General features: G+C 36.1%; 1 protein-coding gene across 1 annotated transcript in view; it reads left to right on the top strand.

Annotated features, from left to right (window-relative positions):
- The window catches only part of DOP1A (DOP1 leucine zipper like protein A), a 97,369-nt gene that overhangs the window by 41,914 nt on the left and 31,015 nt on the right, over positions 1 to 24,440 (top strand). Inside the window, exons 4-13 of the mRNA XM_081829358.1 lie at positions 4,374 to 4,544; positions 7,453 to 7,642; positions 9,319 to 9,417; positions 16,051 to 16,150; positions 16,868 to 16,977; positions 17,901 to 18,009; positions 19,137 to 19,257; positions 20,733 to 20,852; positions 23,102 to 23,216; positions 23,941 to 24,223. Coding sequence (XP_081685484.1) covers positions 4,374 to 4,544; positions 7,453 to 7,642; positions 9,319 to 9,417; positions 16,051 to 16,150; positions 16,868 to 16,977; positions 17,901 to 18,009; positions 19,137 to 19,257; positions 20,733 to 20,852; positions 23,102 to 23,216; positions 23,941 to 24,223 — 1,418 coding nt within the window. The remainder of the gene's footprint in view (positions 1 to 4,373; positions 4,545 to 7,452; positions 7,643 to 9,318; positions 9,418 to 16,050; positions 16,151 to 16,867; positions 16,978 to 17,900; positions 18,010 to 19,136; positions 19,258 to 20,732; positions 20,853 to 23,101; positions 23,217 to 23,940; positions 24,224 to 24,440) is intronic.

Below are 24,440 nucleotides of genomic sequence, written 5' to 3' on the forward strand. Positions count from 1 at the left end.
AAGCCTACTTCTCCCTCCCCCCCCCCGCCCCCCCGCTTGTGTTCCCTCTCTTGCTGTCTCTCTCTTTGTCATAAATAGGTAAATAAAGAGCAAATCAGAGAAAACTTGCCTAGTTACCCTATCTGTAAGAGCCTTTCCTCTACATCTTTGTCATTAGTACCCTGTAGTTTTACTGTGATGTATTTAGAGGGAGGTATCTTTTTATTTATCCTGGTTGGGATTCACTGGGATTTTTAACTCTGTGAATCAGTAACTTTCATCAATTCTGAATCTCTTCAAATTGCCTTTACTCCATCTGTTCTCTCTCCCACTTTTGGAACTATGTGTAAGCATGTGTTAGATCTTCTCACTCTGGCTTCCACATCTCTTATCCTCTCTTCCTTGTTTTCAAACCTCTTCTCTGTGTTGCATTCTGGGTAATTTCCTCTTCCCAGCTTCCAGATCACTAATTCTCTCTCTCTTTTCATATATATGTGAAATTTTTTCTCATCCTTATTGAGATGTAGTTGGCATACAACATTGTATAAGTTTAAGGTGTACAACATATTTGATATATGTATATACTGTGAAATGATTACCGTAAGTTTAGTTAACACATCCATCATAACCTCAGTTAGGATTTTTTTTCTTACAATGAAAACTTTTAAGGTCTACTCTCTTAGCAACTTTCAAATACACTATTGTTAACTGTAGTCACCATCCTGTACCTTATATGCCCAGAGCTTATTTATCTTGTAACTGAAGTTTGTACCTTTGCCCACCTTCACCCACTTCTCCTCCCCACCCACCCCAGGCAACCACCATTCTCTTCTCTGTTTTTATGCATTTGGTTTTCTTAGATTCCATATTTAAGTGAGATCATATAATATTTGTTTTTCTCTTATTTATTTCACTTAGCATAATGCCCTCGAGGTCCAACCATATTGTCACAAAAACAAGTTTCTTTTTTTAATGACCAATTAATACTCCAGAGACAGAGTGTGTGTGTGTGTACATACACATGCACAAGCACATGTGACAGTTTATCTGTTCATATGTCAATGGATAGAAGTTGTTTCCATGTCTTGGCTATTGTAAATAATGCTGCAGTAAACATGGAGTGCAGATACCTCTTCATGGTCATGATTTCATTTCCTTTAGATATATATCCAGAAGTGAGACTTCTGGATCATATTGTAGTTCTATTTTTAATTTTTTGAAGGACCTCCATACTATTTTCCATAATTACTGTACCAGTTTGCATTCCCTCCAACAGCATACAAGGGTTCTCTTCACATCCTTGCCAGCATTTTGTCATCTCTTGTCTTTTTGATAATAGCCTTTCTAACAGTTGAGAGGTGATACCCCATTGTGTTTTTGATATGCATGGTGATTAATGATGTTGAGCACCTTTTCATGTACTTATTGGCCATTCCAATATCTTCTTTGGAAAAATGTTCAGGTCCTTTGCCTGTTTTTTAATTGGATTATTTGACACTTTTTGCTATTAAGTCACATGAGTCCCTTAAATTAGTTTTGGATATTTATTTTTTATCAGATAATGTGGTTTGCAAATATTTTCTCTCATTCTGTAGATTACCTTTTCATTTTATTGATCACCTTTTACTGTGCAGTAGCTTTTTAGTTGAATATAGTCCCAGTTGTTCATTTTTGCTTTTGTTGCTTGTGCGTTAGATTTCATATCTAAAAAATCAATGCCAAGACCAATGTCAGGAAGCTCCTATGTTTCCTTCTAAGAGTTTTATGGTTTCTGGCCTTATATTTAAATCTCTACTCCATTTCAAGTTAACTTTTGTATGTGGCATAAGGTAGGGGTCTAGTTTCATTCTTTTGCCTATGCATATCCACTTTCCTTCTTTCACTCTTGATGTTGGTACCTCAGACCTTATTTTTTTCCTTTGATCAATCTTGTCGTGGGTTTATCAATTTTGTTAGTCTTTTTAAAAACAAACTTTTAGGGGCACTACGGTGGCTTAGTTAAGCAACCCACTCTTGTTTTTGCCTCAGGTCATGATCTCAGGGTCATGGAATGGAGCCCCATGTCTGACTCCATGCTCAGTGCAGAGTCTGCTTGTTTCTCTCCACCCCCCCCCACCGCCATCTCTCTCTCTCTCAAATAAATAAATAAAATCTTTGAAAATAAATAAATAAAAATAGAAACAAACTTGGGACACCTGGGTGGCTCAGTTGGTTAAGCATCCAATTCTTGATTTCGGTTCAGGTCATGATCCCAGGGTCCTGTGATTGAGCCCCACATCAGGTTCCCCACTCAGTGAGGAGTCTGCTTCTCTCTCCCTATCTCTCTCCCCTCCCCTTCCTCTGTGCCCCTTCCCCTGCTCATGCTGTCTCTGTAAAATGAATCAATCTTTTTTTTTTTTAAAGATTTTATTTATTTGAGAGAGAGTGAGCAAGAGTGAGAGAGCACAAACAGTGGGAGCAACAGAGGGAGCAGGAGAAGCAGGCTCCCCACTGAGCAGGGAGCCCTGTGCAGGGTTTGATCCCAGGACCCTGGGATCATGACCTGAGCCAAAGGCAGATGCTTTAACCAACTGAGCCACCCAGTCAACCCTAAAATAAATAAATCTTAAAAAAAAATAAAAACAAACTTTTAGCTTTCCTGGTCTGCTGTACTGTACATATATGTTTTATCTTTAAATTCTGCATCAGTGTCTTAAAAAACACTATCTGAACTCAGTAACAGGCTATTTTTAATAGTAATAAATACTGCATTTCAAAGAACAGCACTTGAAAAGCCACAAATTTCTGAATCAGTGTTGCATGTAATTCTCTAATAACTGATAGATTTTCCTTTCTTTTTTTTTAAATCTTTTATTTAAATTCAATTTAGTTAACATATAGTGTATTATTAGTTTCAGAGGTAGTAGATTTTTCCTTTTTAATGCAAGACTTTTATAACTCATGCTTGCTATTTTTCAACTCATCGATAACACAAATTTTACCTTACGAAACTGTTGGCTAGTTGGCTTAGTTGGTAGAGCATGCAACTCTTGATCTTAGGGTTGTAAGTTCGAGCCCCATGTTGGGTATAGAGATTACTTTAAAAATAAAATCTCAAAAAGAGAAAGAGAGAAGTTATAGGAGGGGGAAAAAAAGGAAAACGGATGAAGCAGGACCCTGGCAAAAGCTGGCATTGGACCCTGGCACATATGGGGGAAGGTAGCTTTGAGGAGGCTTCAACTGTAAATTTAGATCAGATTACCTAAAATTGGAGGCAGAAAAGTGGGAAACTGAGGGAGTTCTCTCTTGATGACCTCTATTTACTATATAAACTAGGAGCAAGGGATTCTTAATGTATTTGCTAAGCACTTAAGTGCAAGAGGACATGATGCTAGGACGTTAGGATACAGAAACAAAAAGATAGTCATGGTCCCTTGCTTTCTGATATTTACAGAACTACCTATTAGAATTGTTTAATAAGTACAGAATTACTTACTTGAATAAGTAAGTATTGGGTACTATGGGAACACAAAATAGGGAGCCTAACCTAGTCTAATTAGAAGACAGTCTCCTCCAGGAAATGGCTTAGGCTAATTTCTGAAAGTCTAGGGGTCACCAGACAACAAAAAGTATGTAAGTAAAGGAGCAGGAATTGAACCTGTCAGAGCATCATGTAGAAAGGCCTGGACACTAAAAAGAGCATGGAAGGTTCTAAAACAAACCTGAAGGGAATTCTTCAGTATAGCTGGAGCAGAAGGTGCAAGAGCAAAATTGGTGAGCTATATGTGGTCTGTACAGAGTATGTAGTAGCAAAATGTCGAAAAATGGTAAAAGCTACATTAAACTAGACTGTATCTGAAAGGCAACAGGAAACCAATGAAAGGTTTTACTGAGAACAGGTGCTTTGGGGAAATACCAAAGCAGTACCTGGTAAGTCAGGGTGATTGAGCTCTATATAATGGTTGTGTCTTCTAAGGAAAAGTCTGGTAGTGATGGAGATAATTTACAATATTAAAAATATCTAGAAGAGTGACTCGGAGAGAAAACTTAGTGATTGATGACAAGTTAGAGGCAATTTTTTAAGAGTCAAGGATCACTCCTAAATTTACAGCTTTTTGGTCAACCAGATGGATGGTGATGCCATATTTTGAAATTGTGAAATTTGAAGACTTTGTGAAAGTCTAGTCTAGCCACTGGGTTTATGAGTATGAAGCTTAGGTGAGAGACCTGAGTTGATTAAATGGATGTAGAAGTCATCAATATAGAGGATCTCATTTTGAGTTGATCAGTAGAAATTATTATTTCATCAAAATTTAAATCAAGATTTATATTTATATATATAGGTACATATGAATTAATATTTTGTAGTTAAAGTGCTTCTCCCCACCCCCTTTTGTTTCTATTTTTTTAAACAGTTCTGGGTTATTTCCTCTTCTTGCGAATGCTGCTATGTCTGTGAAACCAACATTGCTAAGTTTGTATGAGATCTATTACCTGCCTTTGGGTAAAACACTGAAGCCTGGTCTACAAGGATTGCTAACTGGTATTCTGCCTGGCTTAGAAGAAGGATCGGAGTACTATGAGAGGTAAGGTGGTGCTGTTCTTGGTGCAGCTAAGTAAGCAAAGTCATAGATTTGTCAGTAAGCATCCTTGGATTAATAATGTTTTAACATCACAAAAATTAATTATTCTAGACACTTCAATATATGACCTGAAAGTTTCTATAACAACAAAAAAAATTATTTTAGTATATGTAGTTTGTGTATTGCACTGAAAATAGAGGTAGGTAATAAGAGCACAGACTTGGGAGGTAGATGGACTGGGTTCAAATCCTGGCTCGACAGACACTGGACAGCTTAGGAAAGCTTTTTCAGCATTTCAGAACTTTATTCAGTTTCTTCATCTGTAAAACAAACATAATACTCCATTCTGTTACTGTAATAATGAAATCACTTAGTCTAGTCGTTAGCACATATAAGTCACTCAAAAAACTGCAATCCATAATTTAAGATAATAATATATAGGAACTTAAATTAAAAAAAGAATGGGAAATTGGACCATGTGCCAACAGTTTTTAACTTACTAGTGGTGGAAAAGAGCCTAACACCAACTACAGTGCTGTTTCACTAGCTGTGACATGATGCTCTTGATATTTTAACTTTTTAAAGAAAATGAATTAATCTGTTTTGGAGCCTATTACTACTTCTTAGGAAGTTTATAGTTATAGACAATGCATGATGGCATTAACTGTCTTTAGTAGCTTGTTACTGATATTCTTACCACAAAGGAAATTGTGAGTTGAGGTGGCAAAAACAGAAAATGCCAAGCTTATTTTATGAGTACACTTAATGATTTAAATTTAAATAATTTATTCTGATGCACTGACCAGCTACTCTATTTTATTGTGGTTCATATGTTCCTATAATGCAGTAAGAATCTAATCCTGAAAACACTGGATTACCTTCCTAAGCTACTTGGAGAAAATTTTTGTCTAAAAACTTTCTTTTGTTAACTTTTTTACTTGCTTACAATTTTAGAAACATACGACAATTTCATTTAGTGTATAACTGAGTTGTGTTTCTAATTGTTATATTCTAAGGGAAACACTTTATAAGTCTGCTAGTCACAATTAAAAATTTAACATAATAATGATTTTTATGAGTGTGGTATCCCTATGATTTGTCTCGTTATGTGTCTTAGTCCGTTTGAGCTGCTGTAACAAAATACCACAGTTTGGATAGCTTTATAAACAACAAATTTGTCACAGTTCTAAAGGCTGGAAGTCCAGTATCGGTATCAACAAGGTCATGTTCTGGTGAGGGGCCCTCTTCCTGGTTCATAACTGAAGCCTCCTCCGTGTCCTCACACGGTGGAAAGGACTATGGAGTTTCTGTGGGATTTCTTTCATAAGAACACTAATCTCATTCATGAGAGTTCCACCCTCATGACATAAGCACGTCCCAAAGGCTCTGCCTCTCTTGATGTCATCGTTTTAGGGGGATAGGGTTTTAACATGACTTTTGAGGAGACACAAACATTCAGACCATAGCATTATGTTTTAGCAGTTATTCTACACAAATTCTAATAAAGGGATTTATAAGCATGTTCTTTTAATCCATAGATCTATTAAGGCCAGAAGGGAGTATAGTGTTAGGTTAAATCATATAGCAAGTAAACAGTAGAACGCATCATCAGATTCTTTTGATTCTGACTCTACTACAGTGTAATAAATTTTTAGGTGTTATGTTTTTCTATGCTTGAAACAAATCAAATGTAATTTATTTTTAAATGTAGTCCTTAATAAAGCAATAATGCATCTTTGATTTTGTTATAGGTCTGATTCATTAAAGTTTTATGAATTACAGGATGTGAGGAAATCTGGCTGTGACATCTGTCACCGGTGCATTGATCACTAGGGTTGATTCAACTGACCTGGCTGACTAGGCAGGTGGCCCCTTCTTCCTTCACTGTTCCATGTGTGTCCCTCCTGAAGCTGTGTGCTTGATCAAAGTGGACAACCTTCCACAAGAGAGGAAGACCATTCTTCGGTCAAGGCTATATGAGTAGCTGTGCTCCCCTGCTAGAATCTCCAACAAAGTTTCAAAGTTATTGTGAATTACATAATATGATTTCATTGAGAAGGAAACATTTGGAAAACGTCCTTTAAGAATTCATGGGGTGGGGAAGAAGGGGCCCATTTGGTTAAGTGTCCGACTCTTGATTTCAGCTCATGTCTTGATGTCAGGATTGTGAGTTCAGGCCCCACATTGAGCTCCATGCTGGGTGTGGAGTCTACTTAAGGGAGGGGTGCACCTGAGTGGCTCATTCGGTTAAGTGTCCCAACTCATAATTTCTGCTCAGGTCATGATCTCGGGATGTGAGATTGAGCCTCAGGTTGTTGGGCTCCAGAGGGAGCCTGCTTGAGATTCTCTTTCTTCCTTTCCCTCTGCTCCTCCCCCTATGCACACATGCAGTACACATGTGCATGCTTTCTCTCAAATATTTTTAAAATTTTTCATAGAGGGGTACCTGGGTGGCTTAGTTGGTTAAGCATCTGGCTCAGCTCAGGTCTTGATCTCGGGGTCATGAGGTCAAGCCCCATGTTGGGCTCCAACACTGGGTGTAGAGCCTCCTTTAAAAAAAAAAAAAGAATTTCATAGAAATTCAACAGAAAATACATTCTGCTGTAGGATTACTGGTAACTAAGATGTATAGGACTAGGGGTGTTTTGTTGTTATCTTCATTTTACAGATCAGGACACGGAACTGAAGAAAGATTAAGTGACTTTTCCAAATTACACAGCTAGTAAATGGGGGAGCCATGGCTGAAATCCAGTCCTCTGAAGTATACAGTCCTAGTCTATCACACTGTCTCCAGGGCAAAGCATGGAACAACAGTGGGAATGCTTTCATACATTCTGGAGGAGAAGAATTTCTTTTTAACAACGTGAAACTAAATGTTTGTTTTCTTAAGCCCCTTTGTTTTGTATCTCAGAACAAACACCTTGTTGGAAAAGGTTGCTGCTGCCGTGGACCAGTCAGCCTTCTACAGTGCCCTCTGGGGTAGTCTCCTCACCAGTCCTGCTGTACGGTTACCAGGAATCACATATGTTCTCGCCCATTTGAACAGGAAGCTTTCCATGGAAGATCAACTTTATATAATTGGCAGTGATATTGAGCTAATGGTACGTCTATGTATGGTTGCTCACGTAACATACTTCTTCCGAGCCAGGCACACTATTCCAGACAGATAGTGAGAATTGTGCCACGAACAGAGTTCCTGTTTTCATGGAACTCACAATTTTCATCAAGGAAACTTAAAGACCAAATTAGTCACTAAGTATTGTTTTTAAAAGCTTCAAAAAAATTTTTTCATGGGGAAGGAATTGTAGGTTATATGTTATCTCCAGCTGTTATTCAAGCAAATAAATGGTCTTTATTACCATCTTTATAACTGATCAGACCACTATTAACATAGCCACATTAATTATGTCATTCCAAAGGGGACCTTCTCCTCAGTCATAGCTTTCATTATAGGAATGATGGATTTTCAACAAAGTGACAGCCAGATTCTGTATGGAATTTGCACAAGAAGATATAGTACCAAAGGAGATGGTGAAAGATAGTACCCAAAAAATCACATTGATTGCTTATAGTTTTTAATTTCTAGATTAAGAACAGAGGGAAACCTTTTATCTCTGTAGAGTGCTATACTGTGAAAATTAGCAAGGAGTAAAAAACAAACCTTCAACGGTCACTATGAAAAGTTTTTTTTTTTGTAATTATGGTTAATCATCCTGCACTTTTTTCCCGTATGATTATGAAATGACTGAGATTTTTATGCAGATTTTTGGTTACATTTATTAAACTATAATTAATGTACACTGAAAATAAAATCTTGTGTGTACAGTAGTATGAATTTTGACAAATGCCTACAGTCAAGTAACCAATACTATAATCAAAATAAAGACTATTTACATCACTCCAAAAGTTCTTCTGGGCCCCTTTGTAGTTATTTCTCTTCATACTCCCAGGCCTTGTGAACACTGGTCTGATTTCTGTTCCTATAGTTGTACTTTTTCCAGAATATTATATAAATGGGATCATACAATATAAAAAAGAACTACACCAGGATACCAATTTCATATATCAGATTGGCAAAAATGGAAACACACACACACACACGGGTAAACATGGAAAAACAGAAATTGTCACACAAAGCTGGTGGGAATATAAATATATATAACCTTAATGGAATGCATTGCATTATTTATACTGCACATGCATATACCCCAAGACCCAGCAGTTCTATTTTAAGGGATTTATCCTACATGGGTACTTGTACATCTGTATATTGTAGCATTATTTACAATAATAAATATTTACAAACAGCATAAATATCATTAGAAGCCTATTAAAAAATTAGGATTCATCTATGAAATAGAGTCTTTAGCCATGAAAAAATAGTGAAGCTGTGTATGTAGTATTAAGGAAAGATCTCCAAAATCTATTATTAAAAGAAAAAGGCAAAATTTGGGATATATGCATGTGTGTTTTTATTTACTTATATTTGTAGGAAATATTCACTAGTTATACTGGTTGCATGCAAAAAGGAAATTGAGTGGTTGGGAGACAAATATAGGAGAGAACTTTTTGCTGTATATACTCTATTGTGTGCCTTAATTTTTTTTAAACCATCATAATATATTTACCTATTCAAAATAATGTAAATACATTTCATCAGTGATAAGAAACTGAGAAGGATACTTCTGTCTATTGGAGAAAATGAAGCATTCCACTTGCATGGTAAATCTTTCCCAGTGTAACAGGCAATAGATATTAAAGGCTCTCTTTATTTCAGGTAGAAGCAGTAAGTACTTCAGTGCAGGACTCAAGTGTACTTGTACAGAGAAGCACATTGGACCTCATACTGTTCTGTTTTCCATTCCACATGAGTCAGGTAAAATATTAATAATGACATTAATATAAGGAATTCTTTGGAAAACCATAGATTCCTGATGTATAGTTATTTTTTAAGTTGGATTTAAGTTGAATTCTTTTGTTTTATGAATTGGTAAGTACAATACATACTATGTAGAATACATGCAGGGCTTGAACTCACAACCCTGAGATCAAGACCTGAGCTGAAATCAGGAGTCGGACACGTAACCAACTGAGCCACCCAGGTGCTGTGAACAAGTTCCTTTTTTAAGGAGTAGAATTTGTAGGGTCACCTGGGTGGCTCAGTTGGTTAAGCGTCTGCCTTTGGCTTAGGTCATGATCCCAAGGTCCTGGAATTGAGCCCTACATCAGGCTCCCTGCTCAACAGGGAACCTGCTTCCCCCTCCCCCTCTGCTTCTCCTCCCCCCAACTCGTCTTCTCCTTCTTTCTCAAAGGAAATAAATAAAATCTTAAAAAAAAAAAAAAAAAAGTAGAATTTATGGAAATTTTGAAAAAAAGTTTATTGATTTGCATAAGAACATGGAAATTAAAATGGATTTTTCATACCTTTAAAAAAAGTTCTAACCTATAAAAAACAAGAGGTAATCATTGCTAGCTCTGAGTGATGCAGGACTCTGTGACCCAGGCCTTCTACCCAGCTGTTATCTCTGTCCTGATGTAATTTACCTTTTCTTAATTTGGCGATTTGGTGATTTATGTCAGACCCGTAGCAGAGTTCACTGTTTGAAAGCCAAATATTCAGTCACTGTGACAATCTGTAGTAGTTTTATTACAAATGATAACAGAAAACAAATCATGAGTGAAGTGTTTCATTGGTGGAAATGTAATCAATGTCTTCATTTTTAAAGAGGTGGTCTGAATTCTTTTGAGTTCTAAACTTTGATAAGGAATTATGTAGAACACCAATATGTGAACATTCAGAATGGAAGAACAAAAGTAATAAGATATGGAAAATTTCTACCTTGGAAAAAGGTATTTATTTCTAAAAAGTCATTAGCAGAAAAGACTATTATTTTGGGTTTTTGTAAGAACTATGGTTAGTAGATAACTAATGAATTTTCATTATGATCTGTCATGCTCACATTTTTCTTTATTACTTTATTCAGTTTGAAATTGAATTATTAATAATTGAAGAATTTTACACGTCATTGCCTGTAGTCCCTAATTGGGACATAAACTGTCCCCATTTTCTGTTTTTGAGATATTCCATCCTTAAACCAGAGGCTTTTACTCTGCCTCTGGCTTTTCACAGAAACACCTGCTGGGACATAAGTCTAGTCTAAACTTACCAGTATAGGGGTGGGCAAACAGCTTGTCAGGTAGTGTAATGAGTTTGACTTTTTTAAAGACTCATAAAAGAAAGCAAAGAAGAATATGCTAAAGTAATGTATATGACTCAAAAGCCTAAAATATTTATTACCTGGGTCTTTATTGAAAAAAATGTATTGACCTTTACTCTTAAACTTTCCCATTGTTTTCTTCCCTTCCAAGCATTTAACGTTATTAGTCTTTCAGTATACTGATAGGTGACTTCAGCAAGATCTGAGGGATTAAGTCATGGTAGACTTAAATTGGGAAGAACTTAATTTGTAATCTCATTAGACCAGTGTTTCTCAACCTTTTGTTTAGCTGAATTTCCTTCAGTACTTTCTTAATGTACCACCTCTGTATTCCTACCAGCCAAGATTTTCTTAAGCGTTACCTTTTATAATTTGTATTATAAAACCAATAGCTGTATTTAATGTTTTTTTAATACATACCCTACCCAGACCCAATTATATTTTCCCCCTATTACTCTACCAGATTTTTAGATTACCTGAGAATATGGAAAGACAAATCATCTTTGTTCCCCACTTTTCCTCTTTCCATATCTTTCATATATAATCAATTTTAAGCAAATATTGATTGTAATCGTAACTTAAGAGAGCCTTCATTACATTGTCCCAAAAGTGATTGCTGTTAATAGCTTCAGCAGTTGATGGGTTCTTAGACTCTCTCTACTTATTTCATGGAGAGTTGACCCTAATCTCTAATACTTATATCTTTAAGTGAGAGTTCTTTTCCATATTAGAAATGTGTGGCAATGTCAACTGTAATCAAGAAGTGACTTCTTACGTTCTTAAGAGTAGTTTGGGCACCTGGGTGGCTCAGTCATTAAGTGTCTGCTTTTAGCTCCAGTCATGATCCCAGAGTCCTAGGATCGAGCCCCACATCGGGCTCCCCGCTCAGCGGGAAGCCTGCTTCTACCTCTCCCACTCCCCCTGCTTGTGTTCTCTCTCTCACTGTCTCTCTCTCTCTAATAAATAAATAAAAAATCTTAAAAAAAATAAAAAAAGTAGTTTGGGGGAGAGGAGGGCACATGGGTGGCTCAGTTAGTTAAGCAACCGACTCTTAATTTCAGCTCAGGTCATGATATCAGGGTCCTGAGATGCAGCCTGTGTTGGGCTCCACACTCAGCAGGGAGTCTGCTTCTCTTCCCCTCTCTCTTCCCCGGCCTCCCCCCCAAGCATGCACTTTCTCTAAAATAAACAAATCTTTTTTTAAAAATAAAAGAGTTTTTTTTGTTTTTTTTTTCAAAATAAGATTGAGAGACATTAGTACTTAAAAAAAATTTTTTTTTAATTTATTTATTTGAGAGAGAGAGAGAGAGGGAGAGCAAGCACATGTGCAGAGGGAAAGGGAGAGGGAGAGAAGCAGACTCCCTGCTGAGCAGGGAGCCAGACAGGGGGCTTGATTCCACAACCTGGAGACCATGACCTGAGCCAAAATCAAGAGTCCGATGCTTAACCAACTGAACTACCCAGGCACCCCAAGACATTAGTACTTACCAAGATTTTGTGAAAAGGTCTGTAATCTTCATATCTGATGTTAGATAGAGCAGCAGTTCTCAAATGCTTTAGTTTTAGGACCCTATTACGCTCTTTAAAAATATTGAGGATCCTGGGGTGCCTGGGTGGCTTAGCCGGTGAAGCATCTGCCTTCAGCTCAGGACATGATCCCAGGGTCCTGGAATCAAGCCTCTTGTCCAGCTCCCCTCTGCTTGTGTGCTCTCTCTCACTGTCTCCCTCTCAAATAAATAGAATCTTGAATGAATGAATGAATAAATAAATAATATTGAGGATCCTGGGGCACCTGGGTGGCTCAGTTGGTCCTGCCCATGTGCTCTCTCTCACTCCCTCTCAAATAAATAAATAAAATCTTGAATGAATGAATAAATAAATAAATAAATAATATTGAGGATCCTGGGGCACCTGGGAGGCTCAGTTGGTTAGGGGTCCGACTCTTGATTTTGGCTCAGGTCATGATCCCAAGGTCTCAAGGTCCTGGGATCAAGCCCCACTTTGGGCTCCCCACTCAGTGGGGAGTCTGCTTGAGGATTCTCTCCCTCTTTATCTGTCCCTTCCCCTGTTCATATGCTCACTTGCATGTGTGCGCCTGCTCACTCGCTCTCTAAAATAAATAAATCTTTAAAAAAATATATTGAGGATCCTAAAAACATATTTTGCTTATGTAGTTTAGATCTGTCTATATCATATTAGAAATTAAAACAGATTTTTAAATATTTACTAATTCACTTAAATATAACAGGTAACAGGAGCGCCTGGGTAGCTCAGTCGGTTGGGAGTCTGCCTTCAGCTCAGGTCATAATCTTGGGGTCCTGTGATCAAGCCTCTAGTCGGACTCTCTGCTCAGCGGGGAGTCTGCTTCTCCCTCTTACTCTTCCTCTGTGCTCTCCCTCCCTCTCTCTCAAATGAAAAGGTGAAATCTTAAAAATAAATAAAAATAAAGATAGCAGTAACAAAGTTATCATGTTAGTATAGATAACTTTTTATGAAAGTAACTCTTTGCCAACACATTAAAAAAAATGGTGAATAAAGTAGCATTGTTTTATTTTTCCACAAATTTCTTTAATGTCTGGTCTAATAGTACAGAGCAGAATGCTCATATCTGCTTCTGTGTTCAATCTTTTGTGATTTTTTTTCTTTCAATTGAAGTGTATGGAAAAAGATCTCTCACTGATACATAATTGGAAAAGGGAGGAGTGTTTCAGCAGTCTTTTGCTGTTGTTAAAACAGCATATTCTTCGATACTGCACCAAAACTCAGTAAGCTGTAGTTTTAAAAAAATTAATTGCAATATGGAATCTAAAACCAAATCAGTGAACTTTTCATATTCTGTTTCATGAAAATCTGATCTGTCTTGTACTTTGAATACATCTTTTACCCAAAGTTTTATTTGTTTGTTCGCTGGGCATGGGGTGGGGCTTGAACTCAGGACCCCGAGATTAGGAGCCAAGCTGAGGTCGAGTCCGTCACTCAACCAACTGAGCAACCCAGGTGCCCCCAAACACGCTTTTATAACATCATGATTGGTTATTTGGAAAATGTTAGTTTCCTGAATTATGCAGATCTTCTAGAGGTTAACACAATAACAAACTGTCACATTGCTTACTACTACCACCGATCTCATAGGTAAAGTTTTTTAGGTATTGGGAAGCTTTCAAGCCAAATACAGATTTTCTAAAATTTTAATTTTCTTGGGGTGCCTAGCTGGCTCAGTTGGTAGAGCATGTGACTCTTGATCTTGGGGTTGTTATGTTCGAGCCCCATGTTGAGTGTAGAGATAACTTAAAAGTAAAATCTTTTTTTTTTTTTTTAAGATTTTATTTATTTATTTGACAGAGAGAGACACAGCAAGAGAGGGAACACAAGCAGGGGGAGTGGGAGAGGGAGAAGCAGGCCTCCCGCTGAGCAGGGAGCCAATGCGGGGCTTGATCCCAGGACCTGGGATCATGACCTGAGCCGAAGGCAGATGCTTAACGATTAAGCCACCCAGGTGCCCCTTAAAAATAAAATCTTAACAATTGTAATTTTCTCTTGGAAGCTCAAAATTTATTCTCTGTTATTATGAATATTAATTGTTTTTCTTGAAGTGACAGTCTCCCTTTATTTTTGAGAAAATATCTGCCAGGTGTTCAAGTCTGAGTAATCATAGTTTGTATCAGTCCCTCTTTCAAGTAAAAGTGGTATTTGGTAAAAAACAAAACAAAACAAAACAAAAACGAGTAGTACAGCTCACAGTTCAGTCACACAGTGCTTTTCCTCAAGACATCTGTCTTGTAATGTCAAAAGTGTTTTGTGTATACTCCCCATTTCATTACACAGTATTAAAAGATTTGGGTGCAGGGGCTAATATTTAATAAAATAAACTTTTTTCTGCTTCATTAACAACATTCCTAAGGGAAACTAGCTTTTTTGTCTTTGTTTTTAATTTTACTGTAAGTACATGACAGTAAAAAATCCTGACTCCAAGGACAGTAAATGCCACTGCTGTATTGCTTCTGTTCATGCTCAGGTGCTGGCAGGGTTACCCAGTATTGCTCAATCAGAGCAAATGTCAACACATCTCAGAAGGCAGATAGCATCTTGGTATTGTCAGGAATATAGTTTTTACCTTTTGGACCTCCTGAAAGGGTCTTAGAAATCCCCAGGAGTTCAGGAACCACCCTTTGAGAATTGCTTAGGTTAATAAAAGGCATCTGTGCTCAGATGAGTGACCATACTTTTTCAGCTATTGATGATCTGTGTTCTGTAACATCTTAAATTTCTAAGATTCCTTTAAAACAAATAAGCTGGGTGCATCCTTTTCCAGTACTGTCAAGGAGCATGGTGTAGTGAAAAGTTGACAAGTCAATGATTAAGAAGTCTGTTCTCAAAAAAAAAAAAAATTGTTCAAATTTAAAAAAAAAAAAGGTTCTTTATTCAGGTGAGGTACTAGCCAGATATTTGGTTAAGTACTTAGGCCCTGTGAGGCTCTGTTTTTTAATTCTAGAATGATTTTTAGACTATAGTTGATTTCCACATTACTTTCTAATGCTCAGATTCCACGATTCTATTCTAAAGTCATTATCTAGTAATACTTTTAAATTAATAGCAATTCAATTAGCTGTCTTCCTTTTATCTTTCTTTTAACTTCACCTCTTTTAGCTAAAACCAGACCATTAGGAAATCATTTTTTGAACATCTAATTAAGGCTATTAGGAAAGGCAAAGAAAGAAATGAATTTTCTCTTTAGAAGATCTGGAGTAAAATGAAAAAAAAAATTAAGATGTGTTAAAGTTGGATATGGGTACAAAAGCATTTCGTTATATTGTTTTCTTTATTTTTCTATATATTTGAAATACAAGATAAAAATGTTTTAAAGATCAGGAAATGAAAGACTTGGAATTGATGAAGATTGTGAACTTCTAACTTAATTACCGCCAATTGACACCACTGAATGTGAAAGACTAAAGGCCTGCGATTTTCTTGAATCTGTTCCATTTCTCTCCATTTTTTTTGTTTTGTGTCAGATCTTGCTAATATTGGATAGGATAAAGAACTTTAAACTGGAGATTAAAATAATTGAGTTATGCAACTAAATATCTGTGCTACCTTTTCTTACTGTTTCCTAATCTGTAAAAGGGAAGTAATCATTCCTGTGTTTGAAAAGTCAAATGAGTCCTATATGAAACTTACCTCCTAAGCCGTAACATTCTGAGTATGTTGCAAGGTGGGATTTTTTTAAAGAGGAAAGAAAGGAATGTGTTTTTGTATGTGATTAAGTAAAACCATGTTTCTGACTTTTTCAGGCCACTCGACCAGATATGATCAGGATCTTGTCAGCAGCCCTTCACGTAGTACTGAGGAGGGATATGTCCCTGAACCGGAGACTTTATGCATGGCTTCTTGGTAGGTGTTTGATGTGTATGGTCTTAGCTGAGGAAAGACAGAGGGAAATCTGCCATACCTAAGTATTAACAAGTTTTATGTATGTCCTAAATGAAGAAACTCATAGTCTGCTTAAATAGACAGTAAAAATATAAATAGTATTAACTGTGTATTATATGAAAAAATTTCAAAACCTTAACAACAGAGGCTATTTTAACCCATAAGTCATGTTTCCTTTGACAAGAGTCTGTAGACAAGGAAAGGTAAATTAATAACCAAAATAATAACAATTTCCAAAACTTCGAAGTCATGAAAGGAATCAACAATTCCTATTGTCTCGCACACGGTTCCTTACCAGTCTCCCACTCAAGCAATAACTGCTTTGTTCTTCCATACTTTCTGTGAGTGTTTGGCCTGTCTTCATAACTCCTTCCTGCCCAGAGTGAAAAGATACAATATAACTTATCTTGGGTTTTCTGAATCCTCAGTTATTTCACTCTTAGTAAGATTGAAAAAAAATACAGGATAATGCTGGAAGAATACTATGATATTCACTTAAGTATTGAACTGGTTTCCCTTTATTAAACTATCTAAAATGATCTCTCTTGCTGACATTGATTGGGCTACTAATTGGTAAGTGTTTGGTGCTGTTTTTGAGATATTTGCTGTTTTGGTATTTAGTGAACAACAGTTAGGAGAATTCCATTTTAATTTATTTTGCTATTTGCTTCCATGGAGGTTTTGATAACAACGGTGCTATGATAGGACCCAGAAGCACAAGGCACAGTAATCCTGAAGAACATGCCACTTACTATTTCACTACCTTTTCAAAAGAATTGTTGGTCCAGGTAACGAATGCTTTCACTTTATTTTTTGGTTACTCCCTGATCAGTGGAGTTACTCAACAAAGTGTTAGACAAGGTCATGCCTTAATTGAATTAGTTCATCGTTGAAGGGTGGAGACAAGGCTCACAAATATCCTAAGAATGACTGTAACAAGCAAATGATTACAATAAAACGAGTAAGTAATCTTAAGATAGACTCACTTCTTTATAAGTCCAGAGATCTTTCTTAACTTTGTTCTCATGACTTTATGAAAACATAGTTTCATCTTCTCACCTGTCTGCCCTATGAATTGGAGCTCTTCCAAAAATGAGCTAGGACCTGTGTTATTTCCTCTGAAGCCTCATGGAAATTTTGGTTGCAAGAGGAATCTAAATGTGGTAATACTACTATTGTAATGGAAAGGTTAAAATGAGCCATAGTTTTATTTTATATTATTTTTACTTTAATTATGAGCTATTCAAGATAACTCAGTAACAGAAAATACATGGTATCTGAAGCATTTTTAAATGAGTGAGGTTATAAGAATACAGTTTTGAGTTACCAGTGGGAAGACAATTGAATAGTACCAGACGCTGTCACGGTACTGTGCCATACTTTGGGGCCTGTTGATGATATTAAATAGAAACATTTTTATCTTTCAGGCAAAAAGTCAAAGTAACTCATGAATTTATGTTTCTAGATTTTCTTTAACTTTTCCACTTTTTTTCTAGAGAAAATGTAAGCACTCTTTTTTTCCCCTCAAAATGGATGAATATAACTTTTTTTTCCCCTTAGCAGGGGAAAAAAGCTAACTTCAGTGAAAGAACTTCAGAAAAGCAATAGATGTAAATCTCCATTACATATGGTCGTATTTAAATTTTTTCTTAAGAAGAAAGTCTTTGCATCTGTTTATTTAAATGACTAATATACTTTTTCTTTTTTAAAGGCAATGGTGGGGATCTTACAAGTGAATGGATTTGGAGAAGAGAGCACTTTAATGCAGGATCTAAAACCTTTTCGTATTTTAATCAGTTTACTTGACAAACCTGAGCTAGGTAATATATACTGTCCTAGGGCATAAGATCACGTGTGGTTGTTTTGTACTGTTTCATAATAAAAATAAGACAAAATCATTATGTAGAGAAATTGCTGTATTTTGAGGTGGCCTTCAAATACAGGTTCTCAACAATTTCTTACTAAAATTTACTCTAGAACATTAAGAAGGTACAGATGTATACATCCAAGCCATATGTTCTCATATTTTTACCTTGTGATATATATATAATGGAGGAGTCATTTTAAAGATACTATCTAAGCTCTTCTTAATCCTGATTAAGTTATTGAAGCATTTATGATCTATTATGACTGTCTTATGCGTTCTCTCCCTCAGCTTGATTCCCCACATCCCCCTTGTTTTTTGGGTTTTCCCTGTCTTCATTGTATATTTCTCAGATATTAGCTCTATTGGGAAGTTAGTTATGGCACCTGAGACAGAAATTAAGAAAAACCAAAAATATTAGAAACAATAAAATGAAATAATAAAGTATGTAATTTTATTAAATTACATGCAGATGTTTTAGCAAATGTGCGTGTCTTCTCACCAACTCAAAATAAAAATGAAAAATTTTAAATATAAAAATAATTTGAGTTGTTCAGTGGCTTTGAGAATTTATTTTAGCTATTGTGTGATAATAGATGAAGCTCAGAAAATTTTTTTAAGGAGATTAGCATTTGTTGTAGCAAAATTTGCCTTGTGCATTTTTTTATCATTTAAAATAACATTAGTAATAATGTAAGTATTGAATACTCATTATATTCTGGGAACTATGCTCCCCACCTTACAAATATTTTTTTCCCAACCCTGTAACGGCCCTGTAAGTTTGGTATTATCCTCATTCTAGGTGAGGAAACCAAAGCTCAGAGAAGTTAAATAACTTTTCCAAGTATATTGCTATTTTAACTGCCAAAACATACTTCCTTGATTTTGTCATTTTTATTATGTCAACCTATTTTTAAATAAACATTTGTTCAGATCAAAATGTGAAGTTTAGTATAGCTTCCAGAGAAAATTATTTTTTCAAAATAGTTGTTTTAAAGCATCCTATGATCAGGCCAACTTGTAAATAATCCTCAAGTGTCAATGCTAATTAATTATTGCCTTTAATATGTATATTAATTTTAGGACCTGTAATTCTGGAAGATGTCCTAATTGAAGTATTTAGAACATTATATTCTCAGTGCAAAGCAGAATTGGATCTTCAAATGGAACCACCCTTCAGCAAGGATCATGCTCAGTTAAGCAGGTGGATTACCAGAAACCTAAGCATGATATAAAGATGTCCTCATGGAATTTATGTTCTGAATGAGTAAATCTGATTTTAAATATTACTGTATTCTGGCAGTATGAACTCTCATAATGAACTGCACTGATCTTTCAAATAGGCATTTACAGCTTAAGCATTATATAGTAGAACCACCACATTCCAGGTTGGTTCTCAATCTATCTGGTTAGAATACTAAATTTTAGCAATTAATGTGAAGATATAGATTCCAGGGAATTTATTCACACTTTCCAAACTCAGAAGAGATTAACTGCCACATGTCAGTTAGGGATGGAAGTTGTACCTTGCTTGGTACTAGGCCTGGATGTTTGCATGGAGTTGTGCCTCTTGCTTACTTGACACACTCAGGAGACTAAATCGTAGTTCAGAAAAAGATTTAACGTGGCGTTAAATGAATCAGAGGACACCAGGGGTTCTTTCAACAAGTTTTTTTTCAAGTTATGGTTATTTCTTCTTTCATATATATATAAATATATATTTTTTTAATCCCTGGGAAAAGTCATGTAATATTAGCATATCCTTTTCTCTAGTCAGTGATAGATTCATGTTGACAAGGTCTTACTTTTTCATTTCTTCTCTACTTTCAGCAGCCTGTTTTCCAGTCTCATCTGTCATTATGACAAAGGTTTCAAGACTATAGTTTCTTTTACATAATTTGCATTCCATTTGTGTTTCCTTAGTGGGCTTTGGAGATAACCTGGGCTTTCCTAAAACACAGTTTTACATTATTAAAACATTTTAAGACAGTTTTTGATTTCTGATAAATATTCCTGTAATTTTTGTTTGAGAAGTTAATATTGACTACCCTGGTACTTGATTTCATTTTGTACTCTGCCTGATAATCTGTATTGCCCCATAGAGTATTCAGTTAGTCTTTTGTGCTGTAATATGCTAGCTGTATTGACAGTACCTCACTATATATAAAAACAACTGTTTTAATTGTTAGGAAGGTTGGCAGGAGATGGTAGGCAGGTGGGTGCTTAATAGTCCAGATGTTCCCCACTTGAAATAAATTATTTTTCCCTGATGGAATTTCAGTAATCATGGCAATTTACAGTATTATTTTGTTGTTTTTCAGCTAAGAATAATAATTTCCAAGGGAAACAAAAGAATGTAATGCCAAATTAACAGGCACTCAAAAGTTCAAAAATAACTTGCTCTTCTTTTGCTGGAAGCACAGATATTTTTTCTTATACGCTAATTTCTGATCTTGATCATACATTTGAGTATGAAAACCTGAATTTGGAGAAGTAACTACACATAAAGTAATAGAGTGTCAGTATATAAAAATTATTTGTTGCGATTTTCTCACTAGCAAGTGTTCTAGCAGCTACCTAGGAATATGAACTGCCCTAACAACATTGCACTCAAATTTAATTCTGAAAAAAATAGATGTTAATATTTTTTCAGTTTTTGTTTCTCTTTTCCTTTTTTAGTAAATTAAGGGAAAATAAGAAAACAGCAGAGCTGATTAAAACTGCCAACCTTCTCTTTAATTCCTTTGAGCCTTATTATATGTGGGATTACGTTGCACGTTGGTTTGAAGAATGTTGTAGGTATGTTACACTATTTCATTTGTCTTAATTTAATAGCATCCAAAGTCAGTTTTTTTAAGTTGAGTCTAATGAAAAGAATGTTCTTATATATATGTATATAATATATATATATAAAAGAAGATATATATATTCTACTGACAACTATTGTTTAATAAACATAATCTGGCTCTGTCATGTCACTCTAGAACATAGAATCATTGGTCATATAATCTTAGAATTGAAAAGGAATTTAGAAAACAAGTTATTTAGTTACCAGCATAGATGAAAGATTTCCCTCTCCAGTCTATAGTAATCTGGTTTTTCTTCGTTGTAGAGAAAATACCAAATTTTGGGGCTGCTGCCTCAGCACACTTTACCAAAATGATTCCCACTTTTAATAACAAATTCCTTGGTCATTCTTGTGTTTCTAAAATCCTAGAACCAACCCATATTGTCACTGGTGAGTAATAAGTTCCCTCTACCTCTTAGGACATAAAGTTTAAAAACTCTGAAAACCCAAGAATACTGGTGAACCTGAGTGGAATCTCTGGATTCTAGACCAAATCCTCTCAGAACCAGATTAACCTCTCAAGCCTTGGGAGCATGTAGTCAAAAAGTAAGCATGTGCGATCTTGGAATTAGAAGTCTTTTAAAAATACAAAACAGTATAACACCCAGTGCTGGATGTTATACGCAAACATGAATCATGGAACACTACATCAAAAACTAATGATGTAATGTATGGTGATTAACATAACATAATAAAATAGAAAAAAAAAATACAAAACAATAATCCCTACAATGGTTTAGAAAGTTGTTTGCTTACTCATTCAATAGATAATGAGCACCTAGGAATATAGACAGTCCCAGTCTTCAGAGACCTTATAATGGGAACAAGTAAAACATGCACATGCTTATTCCTCGTATTAAATTAAAAGTTACAGATACCTTGGGGCACCTGGGTGGCTCAGTCGGTTAAGCATCTGCCTTTTGCTCAGATCATGATCCCAGGGTCCTGGGATTGCGCTCCCAGGTTGGGTCAGGCTCCTAGCTCAGCGGGGAGTCTGCTTCTCCCTCTTCCTCTGCTCCTCCCCTCTGCTGTGTTCTCTTTCTCTCTTAAATAAATAAATTAAATTTTTTTAAAAAGTTATAGATACCTTAATAAATTAAAATGTGGTAGGAATATTGAGGAAATTATGAATGTCTTTTTGCCACCTAGCCCTGGCCTGGGTTTCCGCCTTCATAGTGGAAACTGTACTATCCCCTGAACATAACAGTGCCTGAGCCTTCACTCCTGCTGCTGAGCCTTCACTTGTGCTCTTTCTTCTAAAACATTCTTCCCCCACCCCCCAGCCCCTCTGGGAGGTCCTATAGAGAAGTGACCCACCTTTCAGTAGCCTTCCATGACTCCCTCAAATCTCCCATCAGAATCAACTCCTACACTGCCACATTGGTATATTTATTTGTCTATATACTTATATTTTTGCTGGTTGGGGACTCTCTCATATCCTTTTTGTGTCTTCAGAGTGTAGGGCAACGTATATGGTCTTATAGGACTTATAGTACTTGGGACTTTAAATCTTACAGGATTTAAAGTGAATGTTTGTTGGAGGAATGATCAGAAGAGGCTTCCTGGAGGAGATAATGTTTGGTCTCAAACCATAAAGGATGGGTACATTCTGGATTTGAGAGAATGAGGTTGAGGGAGGACAGCAAATCAGGAGGACAAGTTGTTATTAAAAAAAGGCCCTGAGGGGGCGCCTGGGTGGCTCAGTCGTTAAGCGTCTGCCTTCGGCTCAGGTCATGATCCCAGGGTCCTGGGATCGAGCCCCGCATCGGGCTCCCTGCTCGGCGGGAGACCTGCTTCTCCCTCTCCCTCTCCTCCTGCTGTGTTCCCTCTCACTGTGTCTCTCTCTGTCAAATAAATAAATAAAATCTTTAAAAAAAAAAAAGGCCCTGAGGTTGTAAATCAAGCAGCAAATAATCCATGTTAACTAGGAGATGATACGTATAGTGGGAGCAAGTCCAAAAAAGTGAGATCCACCCAGAACACTTGGAAGTGCAGGATGGGAGCTTCAGGAAGTTTAAACCTAGGAATCTTGCTTTGGAAATTTTCCACTTGGAGTTAAGTGTCCTGGGGGAAAGGGAATGTTCACAGGAACATCACTGTGTGTGTCCCAGTGTTGACTCTCATTAAAAAGAAAGTTATGTATGTATGATATGAATATGCTTATCACTTACACTTGATAAAGTGAATTTTGTCCTTTTAGGAGGACATTGCACGCCAGACTTCAGATTGGGCCTGGAGATAGTAGTGAGTCATCTGAGTTACAGCTGACGAATTTCTGCTTACTGGTGGATTTTTTGTTGGACATAGTTTCTTTGGTAAGACCACCTTGGTAAAAAAAAAAAAAAAAAAAGTATTGAGGCAGTGTAATAACAATAGTTCAAATATTTCATGTTGGACATAGACCACATCTTTAAATAAATTTCATCTTTAAAGTTGATTTTTTTTCCCTTTTGGCATAATTTTTTTTTTCATAAATTTTTCCAAGTGTTCTGTTCTCTGACATATATATAATACATATATAAATCTTATATAATACATGGAATATACTTCATAGCTGCATGTTACTGAAATTTTAAATGTTTAGTGTATAGTGGTCTAATGCTGCATTTATACTCACTAATAATTCTTTCTATTAAATGAAGACTGTTGGAAATCTTTTCTCCTTTTCTCTCCTCAATTCTTTGCTTTCTCATTTTGAAGCCTACTAGAAGTATGAGGGTGCTGTGTCAGGTATGACGTTCAGCCTGTCTTTTGTCTTTAACTGATTGTGTTCACTTTTTTATATTATAATTTCTGTAATATAGCAGATGAAACTGGGATTATTTTATATACCTTGAAGTACTTAAATTGAGAATTTGGGAATAGAAATTTTTGTCAGTAATAAAATGACCGTACAATATTAATTAAGAGCATGATACATATAAAATATTGCAGATCAATAAAATTATTTTTGTTATATACATTAAAAATAAATGAAATAATAGAATTTTGGGGTTATACATTATATAAACTTTTGTCATTTTCACTTTCCATCTTCAGGAGACTTACATTGAAATCCAGACAGAACACTTGCCCCAGTTGCTGCTCAGGATGATTTCTGCCCTGACAAGCCATCTCCAAACATTGCACTTGTCTGAACTCACAGATTCACTCAGGCTCTGCTCAAAGATCCTTAGCAAGGTTCAACCTCCACTCTTATCTGCCAACACTGGAGGTGTGTTGCAGTTTCCAAGTGGGCAGAGCAACTCAGTCAAAGAATGGGAAGACAAAAAGGTAAGGTTTGCTATTATTTTTGGCATTAGAACAATTATATTTCTTCAAAGCAGAATAGTTTATATGTAGTCATTTAAATATTAGTGAATTTTTTTCTAGATTCGAGTGTTGTGGCAGTAGACCATCCTATAGGCTTTTGGCAATTTAACTGTCTATATCAGCCCTCCACTAGAAATACAATGCAAGCAGCATATGTAATTTTTAACTTTCTGGTAGCCACATTAAAAAATAGAAACAGGGCGCCTGGGTGGCTCAGTTGGTTAAGC

This window comes from Leptonychotes weddellii, chromosome 8 (assembly GCF_054177405.1).
Source record: "Leptonychotes weddellii isolate Sample4059 chromosome 8, ASM5417740v2, whole genome shotgun sequence".
NCBI classification, from domain to species: domain Eukaryota; kingdom Metazoa; phylum Chordata; class Mammalia; order Carnivora; family Phocidae; genus Leptonychotes; species Leptonychotes weddellii.